The sequence below is a fragment of the Scomber japonicus genome, chromosome 8, assembly GCF_027409825.1.
Source record: "Scomber japonicus isolate fScoJap1 chromosome 8, fScoJap1.pri, whole genome shotgun sequence".
NCBI lineage: Eukaryota > Metazoa > Chordata > Actinopteri > Scombriformes > Scombridae > Scomber > Scomber japonicus.
Window position 1 is genome coordinate 34,315,901 of NC_070585.1, and position 16,272 is coordinate 34,332,172.

The following is a 16,272-nucleotide window of genomic DNA, read 5'->3' on the forward strand; positions in this document are numbered from 1 at the left end:
CCTGCTGGACCTGCCGGACTCCATCGTGGCCGACCTGCCGGAGCTGGTCGGCGCCAACAAGCGCGTGGTCGTCCTCGGCAACAAGGCGGACCTGCTGCCGGCCGACTCGCCCAACTACCTGCAGCGGATCAGACGGCGGCTGACGGAGTACTGCCGGGCCGCCGGGTTCGGGGAGCAGCTGAGCGACGTGCAGCTGATCAGCGCTAAGACCGGCTACGGGATCGAGGTTCTGGTCTCGTCCCTGCAGAGGAGCTGGAAGCACAAAGGAGACGTTTATCTGGTCGGAAACGCCAACGCGGGGAAATCGACTCTGTTCAACACGCTGCTGCTTTCTGACTTCTGTAAAACCAAATCACCCGACGTCATCAGCAAGGCCACGATATCACCCTGGCCTGGTGAGTGTGTGTGTGTGTTTTTCTATCCTGGTGGGGACCGCAACCTGACATATTACCAACCCTGTGGGGACCGACTCCTGGTTTCCATGGTAACGAGCATTGTAATCAATAGCAAACAGCCTCCTGATAGGCCTGGTCCCCACAAGGTTGGTTTTCCTGACTGTGTGTGAACCCCAGAGGTCACACACGGTACTGCAGTGTGGGGACCTTTTCCTGACAAAGTGTGTAAGTGTGTATATTAGCATGTTAGCTTCGTATTAGCATGTTAGCTTAGCGATTAGCCCCCTGGGTTTCAATACAACATTTGTTCAAATACTGAATGTGAATTGTACTGTGGCTAACAGTGATGTCAACTGTATGCTAATAGACGTTAGCATTATGGGTCCCAACGAGGGGGGGGGCATTCAGGTTTCAGATTTATGAGAGTTTTTTATATTTCAAGTCATTTTTTTGTTCAAACAGAATTATTATGAATTTAGGAGTTAAAATTACGTCTCTAGACCCTTTAGACCCCAGTCAGGGTCCCCACCAGGTAGTAAAAACAGGTATATGTGTGTGTGTGTGTGTCTCTTGTCGTGGTGCATTCAGGAACCACTCTGAACCTGCTGAAGTTAATGTGTGTGTGTGTGTGTGTGTGTGTGTGTGTGTGTGTGTGTGTGTGTGTTTGTGTGTGTGTTGTCGTGGTGCGTTCAGGAACCACTCTGAACCTGCTGAAGTTTCCCATCATGAATCCGACTCCGCAGCGAATGATGAGACGTCAGCAACGTTTGGACGAAGCGTCGCAGCAGACGGAGGAAGAGCTGCAGCCTGAAGAGCTGAAGAGGCTGCAGCAGCTCAGCAGGGGGGGCTACCTAGTGGGTGAGTAGGGGGGGGGGGGCTACCTGGTGGGGCTACCTGGGGGGTGAGTAAGGGGGGGGGGGTACCTGGTGGGTGAATAGTGGGGGGGGGGGGGTACCTGGTGGGCCAAACTATGCAAACAGCTGCACAAGAAACAGATGCAATGTCAGATCAACACTGTGTGTGTCTGTGTGTGTGTGTGTGTGTGTGTATATGTGTGTGTGTGTGTGTGTGTGTGTGTGTGTGTGTGTGTGTGTGTGTGTGTATGTGTGTGTGTGTGTGTGTGTCTGTGTGTGTGTGTGTGTGTGTGTGTGTGTGTGTGTCTGTGTGTGTGTGTGTGTGTGTGTGTGTGTGTGTGTGTGTGTGTGTGTGTGTGTTCAGGTCGGGTGGGCAGGACCTTCCAGTCTGAATCCTCCATCAGAAGCGATGAGATCGAGTTTGACGTCGATCGTTTGTCGTTCGGCGCCGACGAGGACGGAGACACGCGGACGCCGTCAGGTGAGAGCAGGGAGGCCTGTGATTGGACGAGGGGTGTGACATCACAGCAGCGTCACTGATCCATAGTTTCATTTTAAAAGCTGATCAAGATGTGATGTGTCTGCTGGTTGTGACCTTTGACCTTTGACCTGTGTGATGTCATGTGTCTGCTGGTTGTGACCTTTGACCTTTGACCTGTGTGATGTCATGTGTCTGCTGATTGTGACCTTTGACCTGTGTGATGTCATGTGTCTGCTGATTGTGACCTTTGACCTTTGACCTGTGTGATGTCATGTGTCTGCTGATTGTGACCTTTGACCTGTGTGATGTCATGTGTCTGCTGATTGTGACCTTTGACCTGTGTGATGTCATGTGTCTGCTGATTGTGACCTTTGACCTTTGACCTGTGTGATGTCATGTGTCTGCTGGTTGTGACCTTTGACCTTTGACCTGTGTGATGTCATGTGTAATGTCATGTGTGATGTCATGTGTGATGTCATGTGTCTGCTGGTTGTGACCTTTGACCTGTGTGATGTCATTTGTCTGCTGGTTGTGACCTTTGACCTTTGACCTGTGTGATGTCATGTGTCTGCTGGTTGTGACCTTTGACCTTTGACCTGTGTGATGTCAGCGCCCAGCAGGTCACCTGTGGAGTTCACCTACAACGAGCTGAAGGATGCTCATTGGCTGTTTGATACACCGGGAATCATGAAGGAGCACGATGTGAGACACACACACACACACACACACACACATACCTGTTTTACTACCTCGTGGGGACCCTGACTGGAGACATAATTTTAACTCCTAAATTTATCATAATTCTGTTTGAACAAAAAAAATGACTTGAAATATCAATCCTCCTCCTCTTCCTCCTCCTCCTCCTTCTACTCCCCCTCCTCCTCTTCCTCTTCCTCCTCCTCCCCCTCCTCCTCCCTCGTCCTCTTCCTCTCCCCCCCCCTCCTCCTCCCTCGTCCTCTTCCTCTCCTCCTCCTCTTCCTCCTGCTTCTCTTACTCCTCCTCCTCCTCCTCCTCCTCTTCCTCTTCCTCCTCCTCCCCCTCCTCCTCCCTCGTCCTCTTCCTCTCCTCCTCCTCCTCCTGCTTCTCTTACTCCTCCTCCTCCTCCTCATCCTCCTCCTCCTCCTGCTTCTCTTACTCCTCCTCCTCCTCCTCATCCTCCTCCTCCTCCTGCTTCTCTTACTCCTCCTCCTCCTCCTCCTCTTCCTCCTCCTCCTCTTCCTCCTCCTCCTCTTCCTCTCTCAGCTGCTCAGCCTCCTCACTGAACAGGAAGTGAAGTCAGTGGTTCCGACTCAGGCCATCGTCCCCAGAACCTTCGTCCTGAAGCCCGGAACCAGTCTGTTAGTGGGAGCTGTGGCCCGCATCGATTACCTGCAGGTACACATCGACATCATCAATCAGCTGATCGACATCATCAATCAGCTGATCGACATCATCAATCAGCTGATCGACATCATCAATCAGCTGATCGACATCATCAATCAGCTGATCGACATCATCGATATCTGCTGCCATAATTTCACTTCCTGTTGATCTGAGTTTATTGATCGTGTTTCAGGGGGAGAAGTCCTGCTGGTTTTCGGTCGTGGCGTCCAGTCGGGTTCCGGTTCACGTCACCAGTTCGGAAAAAGCCGACGCCGTCTACGAGAAACACGCAGGAGGAGATCTGCTGGGGGTGAGACGCTCCGAGGTCATGTGACTGTTTAACATGTGACTCTGAGGTCATGTGACTGTTTAACATGTGACTCTGAGGTCATGTGACTGTTTAACATGTGACTCTGAGGTCATGTGACTCTGAGGTCATGTGACTGTTTAACATGTGACTCTGAGGTCATGTGACTCTGAGGTCATGTGACTGTTTAACATGTGACTCTGAGGTCATGTGACTCTGAGGTCATGTGACTCTGAGGTCATGTGACTGAACATGTGACTGATGCTGCGGTGTGTTCAGGTTCCTCTCGGAGGGTCGGACAGGATGAAGGACTTTCCACCGCTGCTTCCTCAGGAGTTCAAGCTGGAGGGTCGAGGTCACCTGGAGGCCGCTGCTGACATCACACTGTCATCTGCAGGTAACTATGAGATGATGTCATCGTCTGAGGACAGGTGATGGACAGGTGATGGACAGGTGTGTCTGTGTGAGGACAGGTGTGATGGACAGGTGTGAGGACAGGTGTGTCTCAGTGAGGACAGGTGTGATGGACAGGTGTGAGGACAGGTGTGTCTCAGTGAGGACAGGTGTGATGGACAGGTGTGATGGACAGGTGTGTCTGTGTGAGGACAGGTGTGATGGACAGGTGTGAGGACAGGTGTGATGGACAGGTGATGGACAGGTGATGGACAGGTGATGGACAGGTGATGGACAGGTGATGGACAGGTGTGTCTGTGTGCAGGTTGGGTGGCGGTGACGGGTGTGGAGGGGGACCAGCTGGTTCTGAGGGTCCTGGGTCCTCAGGCCGCAGGTTACAGACTGAGGACGCCGGCGCTGCTTCCTCACATCGTGTCTCTGAAGGGACAACGCGTCCCGAAGTCTGCCGCCTACAAAACGGTGAAGCCGGCGGGACGCCTGGAGGACGGACTGTCTCCGGACGGGGCCGAGAGGCTGCAGGTGAAGAAGAAGAAGAAGAAGAAGAAATGATCCGTCCCGGTCCTGGCTTCTGTCTTTTTCTTTTTTTATACTTACTATATATACTATACTAGCACTGAAGCAAACAGGAAGCTCTGATATGAACGTCATGTGACCTGATCATGTGATGTTGTTTCTGTACAGAATATAAACATGAACAGTTAAAATATGTAATAATTTTTATATATTAATAAACTTTATAGTATAAAATGAAATCAGTGTGAATCCAGTTATTATAAAAGTTTATATTAAAGTTGAATTAAGAAAAAGGATCAAATATACTAATAATGCTGCTCGGTCGTCATGGATACGAAGATTCAGACCGGAGCCACAGTTACAATCAGTTATCTGTTTATTTCCAGAATGATGTCATTGTTGGTATTAGAATGATGTCATTGTTGGGGGGAGGGGAGAGGAGGGGGGGGTTGATGACGGGTGACGATGGGTGACAGTCGGCTATAGTACCAAACAACAACCCGTCTCTGTCTCAGAGACGCTGACGTTAAACTAAACGTATGAATAACTTCACACATTCTTTTTTTGTGGACCCAGCATCAAATTTCTGCTTTTAATCCATTTAGAGAGAATATATTAGAGGAAAGGAAGGAAGGAAGGAAGGAAGGAAGGAAGGAAGGAGAATATATTAGAGGATTATGGTAAAAATGTCTAAGTGGTGTAACCATAAAAACCATTTACATGTTTTAAATGAAGTCATTATTAGTATAAGTCCACTTAAACACACTGTAGCTGATCACATATTTAATATCTATCATTCTTTTGTGGTTACACCATTTGACATTTTGTGGTTACACCATTTGACATGTTCAGGAGCATTCAGTCTGACTTTTGGTAAAACTGGTTTAAATGTGATTTAAATGATATAAAAGCAACAGAAATACTAAATGTAATCTTGTATTAATATATTAATGATGTTGAGCTGTAACCTCCATGATGTCTTGCTGCATTGAGCTGTAACCTCCATGATGTCTTGCTGCATTGAGTCGTAACCTCCATGATGTCTTGCTGCGGAGGTCTGAATTTATCCTGATGCTGCTTTTAGAACCAGTTTAACTCATTTATGGATTCATCATCTTACCAACTCTTATTATCACTTCCTTCCTTCCTTCCTTCCTTCCTTCCTTCCTTCCTACTCTAGCAACTCTTATTATCTCTGATGTGTGTTTATTATAACTTAGTGAACTTGTTTAGTTACTTTAGTGTAAAGCAGCACCGAGAGAATAAACTGAACTGGACAAACGTGGTTTAATGAGACCAGCGAGCATTTAAACAACTTTATTTAAACATGTACAAAGTCTCTTCATCATCATCATCATCATCATCAGACACTGCTTGAGTCTCTAAGGAGGATTTAATAGTTGATAATGAAAAGATGAAAAGCTCCTCAGACACAAACTAAATACCAGCTGACACCTGTCCACCAATCAGAGCGGAAGGAAAGTTGACTTTGGTTTCTCTACAAAAGAAAAGAAATAAAGAATATTGCACAAAAAGAAACGAGAAGTTTAAACTGTTTAACCGTCACAGAGAAGTTAATGTGTTAGAGACACAGACACACACACACACACACACACACACACACACACACACACACACACACACACAGGAGGAGACACACACACAGGAGGAGACACACACACACGAGGAGACACACACACACACACACTCTGAAGCGTAACCGTGGTAACTGACTGATTGTCGAAGGCACTGAAAGTTAAAAAGTGAAAATTCATCATAAAAAATAATTTGGAGAAAATTTACAGTCGAATGTTTTTATACAGTTAAACAGGAAGTGATGTCACAGGCGCCAGGAATCATCCATGTGATTGGACGACGACAAGAAGGGGCAGCAGGGGGCAGTAGAGGACAGCAGGGGGCAGTAGAGGACAGCAGGGGGCAGTAAGGGGACAGCAAGGGGCAGCAGGGGGCAGTAGAGGACAGCAGGGGGCAGTAAGGGGACAGCAAGGGGCAGCAGGGGGCAGTAGAGGACAGGAAGGGGCAGTAATTACAGCAGGGGACAGCAGGGGGCAGTAGGGGGCAGTAGAGGACAGCAGGGGGCAGCAGGGGGCAGTAAGGGACAGTAAGGGGACAGCAGGGGGCAGTAAGGGGGCAGTAAGGGGACAGCAGGGGGCAGTAAGGGGGCAGCAGGGGGCAGTAAAGTGATGTCTGAATGAAACGTTCGGCGCCTCCTGAGAGACGATGTAACCGTGTTTCAGGACAGAAGCTCGCTCTGAATTTAAAGTCTCTGCTTCGAGTCCCGGCGGGCCGAGTCACCATGGAAACGGGTCCTCAGTTCTGCCCCTTGGCGGCGTCCATGTAGTAGACGTTGACCAGGTGGCGGTTCAGGTGGCGCCGGTACTCGGCCTCCAGAGGGAACGTGCGGTCGCAGAAGATGCACATGTGGCTCTTCAGCTCGGTCGGCGTCGGGATTTCGTCCGTCGGCGTTTCGGGGTCGTTCGCCATCTTCCCCGAACCGGCGCCGTTACCGTTCAGGCCGGAGTCGTCGCTGCCCTCCGAGGCGCTGTCGCTGATGTCACTTCCTCCCTCGTGGCTGCTGTGGATGCCCTCGTCGTCCTCGGGGTCGGCCGGTTTGCCACGCTGGCCCGGCAGCACGAGCGACGGCGGCGATGTGGGTTTGGCGAAGATGGGGCGGTCCTCGGCGGGGGGGCGGTCCTCGGTGGCGGGGGTGCGGTCCTCGGTGGCGGGGCGGTCCTCGGTGGCGGGAGGCGTGACATCCATCTTCTCTGACGGTCTGTCGGGAGTCTGCTGCTCTGACGGAGGCGTTTCCTCCTGAGGGGGGGCGGCCGGTGGACTGCTGGTCTTGGCTTTAGCGGTCTGCTGGAGTGCGGGGGGGGCTTTCTGGTTGGAGGTCCTGGTCTTCTTCTGCTTCGACGGAGTCCCGCTGGACTTGTTCGTGTCCTCTGAAGCCGGTTTTGACGGCGGCTTCTCGGCAGCCGAGGCTTTCGTCCTCCTGGTCTTCGCCGGAGTCTCAGACGAGGACTTGTTGGAGAGGTCTAACGCCTCCGCCGCTTTCCTCTTCGCTGCCTTTTCTTTGACGGGCTTTTCCTTTTTCTCGGCTCCTCCCGCTTTCTGCACGGCTGCTTCCACACTTTCTGCACTCTTCTCGGACTTCTTTGATCCAGACTTCCTCGGCTTGTTGAGGCTTTTGTTCTCCTTCCCGCTGCTCTCGGTCTTCAGCGGTTCTTTCTCTTTCTCTTTCTCTTCAGGCTTCTTCTCGTCCTCTTTCTCTACTTTCTGTCTCACTGCTCTTTCCTCCGCGGCTCTCTGTGGGTCAGACGTCTCCTTCTGGTCTTTTTCAGGTTCCGGTGCTCCTTCCTGGTCTTGGGCAGCAGTTTTCTCTGCCGGCAGCTTCTTGACTCGTCTCTTGGTCTTGTTGTCAGCGGTGACGGCGGCTGGAGTCTCCGTCTGAGTTCCCGAGCTCTCGACCGGACTCTCGCTGATCTTCTCCGTCTTCTTCTGCCTGGTGGAGACCTTTTTCTCCGGCTCCACCTTGTCCTTGGTCTTTAGCGGTTTGTCTTTCTCGGAGGCGACGTTGGCTTTCTTCTGGACCTTGTCGGGTGTCTCGGTCGGCACCGGCTGGGCGACGCCGGGCTTGCTGCTCCTCTTGATCGACAGGTTGATGGGACTCGATTGTTTTTCGATGGGGTCGAGCTCCTCGTCGTCGTCCACGTCGAAGTCCTCCTCCACGCTGGATGAATTCTCAAACTTGTTGGCTTTGGAGCCGTCGTCAGCGCCGGGTTTCTTGATGCGCAGCTTGACCTTGGAGACGTCGACGGGGACCTTGCAGCCGGAGTGTCGGGACTTGATGTGGTACTGCAGGTTGCATTTCTTGGAGGCGGCGTACTTGCAGAGCGGGCAGAGGAACTGGCGAGGGTTCAGGTGCAGCTCCACGTGCTTCTTGAAGTTGCTGCGGTCGGCGGTCTTGTAGTCGCAGTAGGGGCAGGCCAGAGGTTTGGGCCCGTTGTGCACCTGGCGGGCGTGGCGGGTCACCTCGTGCTGATTGGCTGCCAGGTAGTTACAGCTCTCACACTTGAAAGGCCGCTCACCTGCACACAGGAAGGTCAGAAGGGTTAGGATGCTGAACAGGTGGAACAGCAGATCAGCTGATTCACAGTCAGCTGATCTCATCTGTTTAACTGGAGCTGCAACAATTCATTCAATCAGATGCTGAAATATTAAATTAATGGAACAAGTCTAAATTCTCTGATTGTTAAATGTTCCTTTCCTGCTTTCTTTGGTTCTGACAGTAAATCATCCTCAGATATTCAGTTTACTGTCAGAAAGAACCAAAGAAAGAAGAAAAGTATAGAGTATATGACTCTGCTGCTTTTAATTAACATTAATTTAATTTATTTATATGAACTGAAAGTGAAGTTTATTGTTTAAGTGATGAACAGAAACTCATCAGGGTGAACTGACTGGATGTTCTGAACTTTACTTTCATGCAGAATCAGAACAAACACCTGAACCATGACGTCATGCAGGTAGAGAGAGACTCACAGAGCAGCCTGAGGGTTAACCTGCAGGCTGATCTGTGTCTGTGTGACACTCAGGTACACACACACTCAGGTACACACACAGGGACACACTCAGGTACACACACACACACACAGGAACACACACAGGGGCACACACAGGAAGTCACAGAGTTGTGCATTAAATCACTTTACCAGGTTAATCCACACGGCTGCTTCAGTGAGAGCACAAACAGACATGGTGAGACATAAAGAGCATCATCATACTGTTACTGGTTATACTGGTTACTGCTGGTTACTACTGGTTACTACTGGTTACTACTGGTTACTGCTGGTTACTACTGGTTACTGCTGGCTACTGCTGGCTACTGCTGGTTACTGCTGGCTACTGCTACTGGTTACTGCTGGTTACTGCTGGCTACTACTGGTTACTACTGTTTACTGCTGGTTACTGCTGGTTACTACTGATTACTACTGGTTACTGCTGGCTACTGCTGCTACTGGTTACTGCTGCTGGTTACTGCTGGTTACTGCTGGCTACTGCTGGTTACTGCTGGCTACTGCTGGTTACTACTGGTTACTACTGGTTACTGCTGGCTACTGCTACTGGTTACTACTGGTTACTGCTGGTTACTACTGGTTACTGCTGGTTACTACTGGTTACTGCTGGTTACTGCTGCTGGTTACTACTGGTTACTGCTGGTTACTGCTGGCTACTGCTACTGGTTACTACTGGTTACTGCTGGCTACTGCTGGTTACTGCTGGTTACTACTGGCTACTGCTGGTTACTACTGGTTACTGCTGGTTACTACTGGTTACTACTGGTTACTACTGGTTACTGCTGGTTACTGCTGCTGGTTACTGCTGGTTACTGCTGGCTACTGCTGGCTACTGCTGGTTACTACTGGTTACTGCTGGCTACTGCTGGTTACTGCTGGCTACTGCTACTGGTTACTGCTACTGGTTACTACTGGTTACTGCTGGTTACTGCTACTGGTTACTGCTGGTTACTGCTGGCTACTGCTGGCTACTGCTGGTTACTACTGGTTACTGCTGGCTACTGCTGGTTACTGCTGGCTACTGGTTACTGCTGGCTACTGCTGGTTACTGCTGGTTACTGCTGGTTACTGCTGGTTACTGCTGGCTACTGCTGGTTACTGCTGGCTACTGCTACTGGTTACTGCTGGTTACTGCTGGTTACTGCTGGCTACTGCTGGTTACTGCTGGCTACTGCTACTGGTTACTGCTGGTTACTGCTGGCTACTGCTGGCTACTGCTACTGGTTACTGCTGCTGGTTACTGCTGGTTACTGCTGGCTACTGCTGGCTACTGCTGGTTACTGCTGGCTACTGCTACTGGTTACTGCTACTGGTTACTACTGGTTACTGCTACTGGTTACTACTGGTTACTGCTGGCTACTGCTGGTTACTGCTGGTTACTGCTGGCTACTGCTGGTTACTACTGGTTACTGCTACTGGTTACTGCTGGTTACTGCTGGTTACTGCTGGCTACTGCTGGTTACTGCTGGTTACTGCTGGTTACTGCTACTGGGACTGAGAGATGAACACAGAGCATCATCTTACTGTTACTAATATGATTATTACTACTACTGAGTATCAAGTCCAGAATCCAGACCAGCTAGAGGCTTAAGACCTGTCTCACTGCTCTCTGCAGCAGGGTTAGGGTTCACTGCCTGTCTCACTGCTCTCTGCAGCAGGGTTAGGGTTCACTGCCTGTCTCACTGCTCTCTGAAGCAGGGTTAGGGTTCCCTGCCTGTCTCACTGCTCTCTGCAGCAGGGTTAGGGTTCCCTGCCTGTCTCACTGCTCTCTGAAGCAGGGTTAGGGTTCACTGCCTGTCTCACTGCTCTGTCCTCTATCTCATGCTGTGTGTAAAGACAGATGTTGGAGAGTGAAGGACTGACCGGAGTGAGTCCTCATGTGTCTGGTCAGGTGGGTCTTCTGGGAACTGGAGTAGTCACAGTACGGACACTGGAAAGGACGCACACCTGCACAACACACAAAAACACAAAACAACACATTACAAGTTGTTCTTCTTCTGCGTGAATATGAAGCTCGATAAACATCAGTTCAACAAATGAGACAAACACTTCTTTAATTATGAAGAACGGTTGTCCCTATCTGTGATACCCTCCCCAGGAGAGGTTTAACACCGGCGTGTGTGTGTGTGTGTGTGTGTGTGTGTGTGTGTGTGTTGCCCATCTGTGTGTAGCAGAAGTTTGTGAACCTTTAGGATTATCGAGTCATTTGAGAAAGAAATCAGAGTTTCAATCAGCTGAGAGTCTGAGCTTCACAACAGAGCATCATGAAGGTGATACCCTCCCCAGGAGAGGTTTAACTCTGGTGGTACCCTCCCCAGGATCGGTGGTACCATCCAGCGATCGGTGGTACCCTTCGGAAGGATCGGTGGTACCCTCCCCAGGATCGGTGATACCCTCCCCAGGAGAGGTGGTACCCCTCGGAAGGATCGGTGATACCCTCCCCAGGATCTGTGGTACCCTCCCCAGGATCGGTGGTACCCCTTGGAAGGATCGGTGGTACCCTCCCCAAGAGAGGTGGTACCCCTCGGAAGGATCGGTGGTACCCTCCCCAGGATCGGTGATACCCTTCCCAGGACCAGTGATACCCTCCCCAGGACCAGTGATACCCTCCCCAGGATCAGTGGTACCCTCCCCAGGATCGGTGGTACCCTCCCCAAGACAGGTGATACCCTCCCCGGATCGGTGGTACCCCTCGGAAGGATTGGTGGTACCCTCCCCAAGATCTGTAATACCCTCTCCAAGATCGGTAATACCCTCCCCAGGACCAGTGGTACCCTCCTCAGGACCAGTGATACCCTCCCCAGGAGAGGTGGTGCCCCTCGGAAGGATCGGTGGTACCCTCCCCAAGACAGGTGATACCCTCCCCAAGACAGGTGATACCCTCCCCAAGACAGGTGATACCCTCCCCAGGAGAGGTGGTACCCTCCCCAGGATCGGTGGTACCCTTCTCAGGACCAGTGGTACCCTCCTCAGGACCAGTGATACCCTCCCCAGGAGAGGTGGTACCCCTCAGAAGGATCGGTGGTACACTCCCCAGGAGAGGTAGTACCCTCCCCAGGATCTGTGGTACCCTCCCCAGGACAGGTAGTACCCTCCCCATGATCGGTGGTACCCTCCCCAGGACAGATGGTACCCTCTCCATGATCGGTGGTACCCTCCCCAAGAGACTGATACCCTCCCAAGGATCAGTGATACCCTCCCCAGGGGGGGGTCCTTTCTTACAGTGGCTGTGTGTGTGTGTGTGTGTGTTGGTCCTACCTGTGTGTGTGTGTGTGTGTGTGTGAGTGTGTGAGTGTGTGAGTGTGTGTGTGTGTGTGTGTGTGTGTGTGTGAGAGTGTGTGTGTGTGTTACCTGTGTGTGTGCGGATGTGCTGGATGTAGTTGCTCTTGCGGTCAGAGAAGTAGGAGCACTGGCTGCAGGTGTGCAGTTTGCTGGGGAAATGGTTCCTCAGGTGTTTCCTCCAGTGGTACTGACTGACGGTGGTGTACGGACACAGAGTACACTTAAACACTCTGAGAGACAGACAGGCAGACGGACGGGTTTAATGATCAGGATGTAGAGCCGTACAGGTGTACAGGTATGAAGGTATGAAGGTGTGTTACCTGTGGTCCTCTCCCTCCTTGCTGTGGTGCTTCAGGTGAGCGATGTAATGGTCGTAGCGGTTGGTGTTGTATCCGCACCGCTCACACCGGATCAGTCCTTTGCTGTCTCCGGCCGCCGCCTCCCCCCCGCTCTCCCCCTCCCCACCTGAAGCCGCCTGTGACTCGGGTGACTCCGCCTCCTTGGTCTTGGCCTTGCTCCGCCCCTCCACGCGGTTGACCACCATCATCTTGCTGACGGCGTGCGTGCTCAGGTGCTCCACGAACTGCTGCTCGTTCTGAGCCTGGAAGTGACAGGGTTTACAGTGGAACGGCTTCTTCTTCTTCGGCCCCTCCGCGGTCGCCGCTGCCGCTGCCGGGCTGTCTTTGCGTTTGGCGCCCGGCTGCGGTGGCGGCGCCTTGCTGCCGGTCGAGGGTCGAGTCTCAGGGCGCCGCGACAGGTCTTCGGCTTTGTCCCCGTCGTCTTCCTCCTCGTCTTCCTCCTCGTCGTTTCCTACCACCACAGCGACGATGCCCGGGCCCGGGGACTCGGGATACTCGATGATGCAAACCTCTCGGTGGTTCTGGTTGTCGTAGCTGTACCTGCACACAGGTGAGTCATGGTTAGGGTCCGGAGGAGAAAACTAACGCTCCCACTGAGGACGGCTGAGTGATGTGAGTGATGGCCAGTTCCTAAAATACTTTAATATTTTTATACTATACTATACTTCCTCCCTTACTTTCCTCCTCCCTTCCTTTCCTTCCTTCCCTTCCTCCTTCCTCCCTTTCGTCCTTCCTTCTTTCCTTTCCTCCCTTCTTCTCTTTTTCTTTCCTCCCCCTACTTTCCCTCCTTTCCTCCCTTCTCCCCCCCCCCCCCCCCCCCCTTCCTTCCTTCCTTGACTCGAGGACATCAGTCATAAGTCTCTGATCAGCTTCTATAGATCTTCATCAGTGTGAGTAACTATGGTAACTATGGTAACCATAGTAACTATAGCAGTGTGAGTTATTCATATCAGTGATATCTGACACATTTACAGTCTTTTAGCATTTAACTGGACTACTTCCTGTTTTATCTGGACTACTTCCTGTTTTAACTGGACTACTTCCTGACCTGATGATGCTCTCGTCTTCGCTGTCCGAGTAGCTGCATCCGACAGTCTTCAGCTCCATCATCTCCTTCTCGTCCGCGGCCCCCCCGTCGCCCCCCCCGCCCCCCTCTGCCGCCGCCACGTTGGCCAGCATCACCAGCTGAGGAGCCGGCAGCGTGTTCCTGGGCAGGTCGCTCTGAGCGTCTCCCACCGGGAACATCTCCACAGGGAACACGGTCGGAGCCGCCATGTTCAGCCTTCAGCTCGGCAGGAAGAGAAGCTGCAGACAGACAGACAGACAGACAGAGAGAGAGAGAGACAGACGGTCAGACAGACAGGTGATTATCAGTCTGAGGTTCCAGATATAACTTTTTAATGTTAGTTTGGGTTCAAATTAAAATACAACATGGAAAAGTTTCAGTTTCATTAACCCTTTATAGGACACTCATTGAAAGGAAGGGAGGAAGGGAAGGAAGGACGGAGGAAGGGAAGGAAGGACGGAGGAAAAAAGGAAAGAAGGAAGGTAGGGGGGAGGAAAGAAAGAGAGAAGGAGGGAGGGAAGAAGGGAAGAAAGGGGGATGGAGGAAGGAAAGAAGGAAGGGAGGAGAGAAGGAGGGAGGGAGGAAGGACACATGGAAGGAAGGAAAGGAAGGAAGGAAGGATGGAGGAAGGAAAGGAAGGAAGGATGGAGGAAGGAAAGGAAGGAAGGACGGAGGAAAGAAGGAAGGAAGGTAGGGGGGAGGAAAGAAAGAGAGAAGGAGGGAGGAAGGGAAGAAAGAAGGCAGGAAGAGAAGCTGCAGACGGTCAGAAGGTGATTATCAGTCTGAGGTTCCAGATATAACTTTTTAATGTTAGTTTGGGTTCAAATTAAAATACAACATGGAAAAGTTTCAGTTTCATAAAAGCACCAACCGTCTAACCCCCCCCCCCCCCCCCCCAACCCTTCAGGAGGGTTTAATCTGCCTCATTATCTGAGCTTTACATTCAAAGGTTCATTATTGTCCATATGAACAGTAAAGAGACTCTTCCTGCTTTAGGAAGGACATGTGCTTCCAGAGTTCAGTGATGGAGGAAAGATCACACTGTTCCTTCCTCTTTTCCTTTCTCCCTTCCTTCTTTACTTTCCTCCTCCCTTCCCTCCTTCCTCCCTTCCTTTCCCTCCTTCCCTTCCTCCCTTCTGTCTTTCTTTCCTCCCCCCTACCTTCCTCCCTTCCTTCTTTCCTCTGTCCTTCCTTCCTCCTTTCCTCCCTTGTTCTCTCTTTCTTTCCTCCCTCCTACTTTCCCTCCTTTCCTTCCTTCTTCCTCCCTCCCTTCCTTCTTCCCTCCCTCCCTCCTTCCCTCATTTACAGTCTGTTTAGCATCAGACTCCCTCTTAGTGTTTCCTGTTTCTCTGTAGTATAGTATATATATAGATAGCAGCTCAGGTTACTTTTCTCTCCTCTTACTGGATTATTTCACGTTCTACAGAATCTGTTCATCAGCTGTTTGGTTTGTAAACTGTTGATCACAAAGTGTGAGATGCATTTTAGCAGAGTCTCCATTCTGAGCAGTTTGCAGGCTGTTTACAGGCTGTTTATATGGTTTTCAGGCTGTTTTCAGGCTTTTTCTAAAGCTTTCAGGCTGTTTGCAGACTGTTTTCAAGCTGTTTGCAGGCTGTTTCCATGGTTACAGGCTGTTTGCAGGCTGTATTTAAAGGTTTCAGACTGTTTGCAGGCTGGTTGCAAACTGTTTTTATGGTTTGAGGGCTGGTTTCAGGCTGGTTTTAAAGGTTTCAGGCTGGTTTTAAGGTTTTCAGGTTGTTTGCAGGCTGTTTCCAGGCTGTTTCCATGGTTACAGGCTGTTTTCCAGGCTGTGACACTCTGCTGCGGAAGCCAGCAGCAGGCAGTAAATGTGTGTCGGCCATTTTGAAACAGCACCACAGCTCAGAGACAGCGACACACACGAGAAACAACTTCACCATCCCCAACTTCAACTTTTCACTTTTCACTTTAACACAGAAGCTTTAGAAACATCCCGTTAAATAAAGACAACAGCTGATCTGCTCCACGCGCACTAACGCTGTTACCATGGTGATACAAGTATTAAAAGTTAGTTTACTCATCAAGCATCAAACATCGTGTTAAAGTTTCATCAGAGATTTAAACTTATTTTAACTTATTTTAACTCTTTTAAACTTTCCTCTCCGGTTGAATCGCGTTAAAAAGCTTTTAAACGACTTTAAATTAAACTTTATTGAACATTTGAAGGAAAGTTGTGTTTTTTTTCTTTGCAGCCATTTCAGAGAAAGTTTGCGGAAGTCAGATAAATGTAATAAAAAGTGATTTAAAGTGTTTAACCGGAGCTGTTCCGGTGTTTTAACCGGGAGAAGGGCCCGGTCCCGTGTGTGTGTGTGTGTGTGTGTGCGTGTGTGGTGCTGATCAGCCCCGGACAGCGCCTTTCTTCTCCGACCTGCTGCTGACTCCATTTTAATAAAAACTACCAACAACTTTCCTCTGAGCGGCCTTTCAGTCAGCCTGCTGCCCGCCCAGCTGCCCTGAGAGGCGGACACACTCACCGCCTGCTCCCGGTCCTCTCTCTGGATCTCTGCTGGAGCTTCTCGGACTCCAGATCACGTTTTTTCTTCTTTTTCTTCGATGAAAATCAGAAAGAAGAAAAGTTTCTGCACATTCCTCCACAGCGACG

The 16,272-nt window shown here is 50.8% G+C and overlaps 2 protein-coding genes across 3 annotated transcripts in view; one reads left to right on the plus strand and one right to left on the minus strand.

The window, feature by feature from the left end:
* Window positions 1-4,554, plus strand: part of noa1 (nitric oxide associated 1) — a 5,786-nt gene extending 1,232 nt beyond the window's left edge. The window contains exons 2-9 of the mRNA XM_053323722.1: window positions 1-395; window positions 1,089-1,253; window positions 1,614-1,730; window positions 2,341-2,432; window positions 2,973-3,104; window positions 3,286-3,402; window positions 3,679-3,796; window positions 4,118-4,554. The exon at window positions 1-395 is cut by the window's left edge and continues 550 nt beyond it. Coding sequence (XP_053179697.1) covers window positions 1-395; window positions 1,089-1,253; window positions 1,614-1,730; window positions 2,341-2,432; window positions 2,973-3,104; window positions 3,286-3,402; window positions 3,679-3,796; window positions 4,118-4,362 — 1,381 coding nt within the window. The 3' untranslated portion in view covers window positions 4,363-4,554. The remainder of the gene's footprint in view (window positions 396-1,088; window positions 1,254-1,613; window positions 1,731-2,340; window positions 2,433-2,972; window positions 3,105-3,285; window positions 3,403-3,678; window positions 3,797-4,117) is intronic.
* Window positions 4,555-6,526: 1,972 nt separating this feature from the next.
* rest (RE1-silencing transcription factor) lies at window positions 6,527-16,272 on the minus strand. 2 transcript variants are annotated; one of them, XM_053324239.1, is made up of 6 exons: window positions 16,137-16,272; window positions 13,614-13,847; window positions 12,527-13,105; window positions 12,276-12,436; window positions 10,788-10,871; window positions 6,527-8,435 (listed from the first exon to the last, which is right to left on the minus strand). In XM_053324239.1, exons 2-6 carry the CDS (start codon window positions 13,838-13,840, stop codon window positions 6,658-6,660), a joined length of 2,829 nt encoding a protein of 942 aa, XP_053180214.1. In that variant the 5' UTR covers window positions 13,841-13,847; window positions 16,137-16,272; the 3' UTR covers window positions 6,527-6,657. The 2 variants fall into 2 exon arrangements, with proteins under 2 accessions (XP_053180214.1, XP_053180213.1); XM_053324238.1 differs by having other exon boundaries at window positions 13,614-13,870; window positions 16,145-16,263.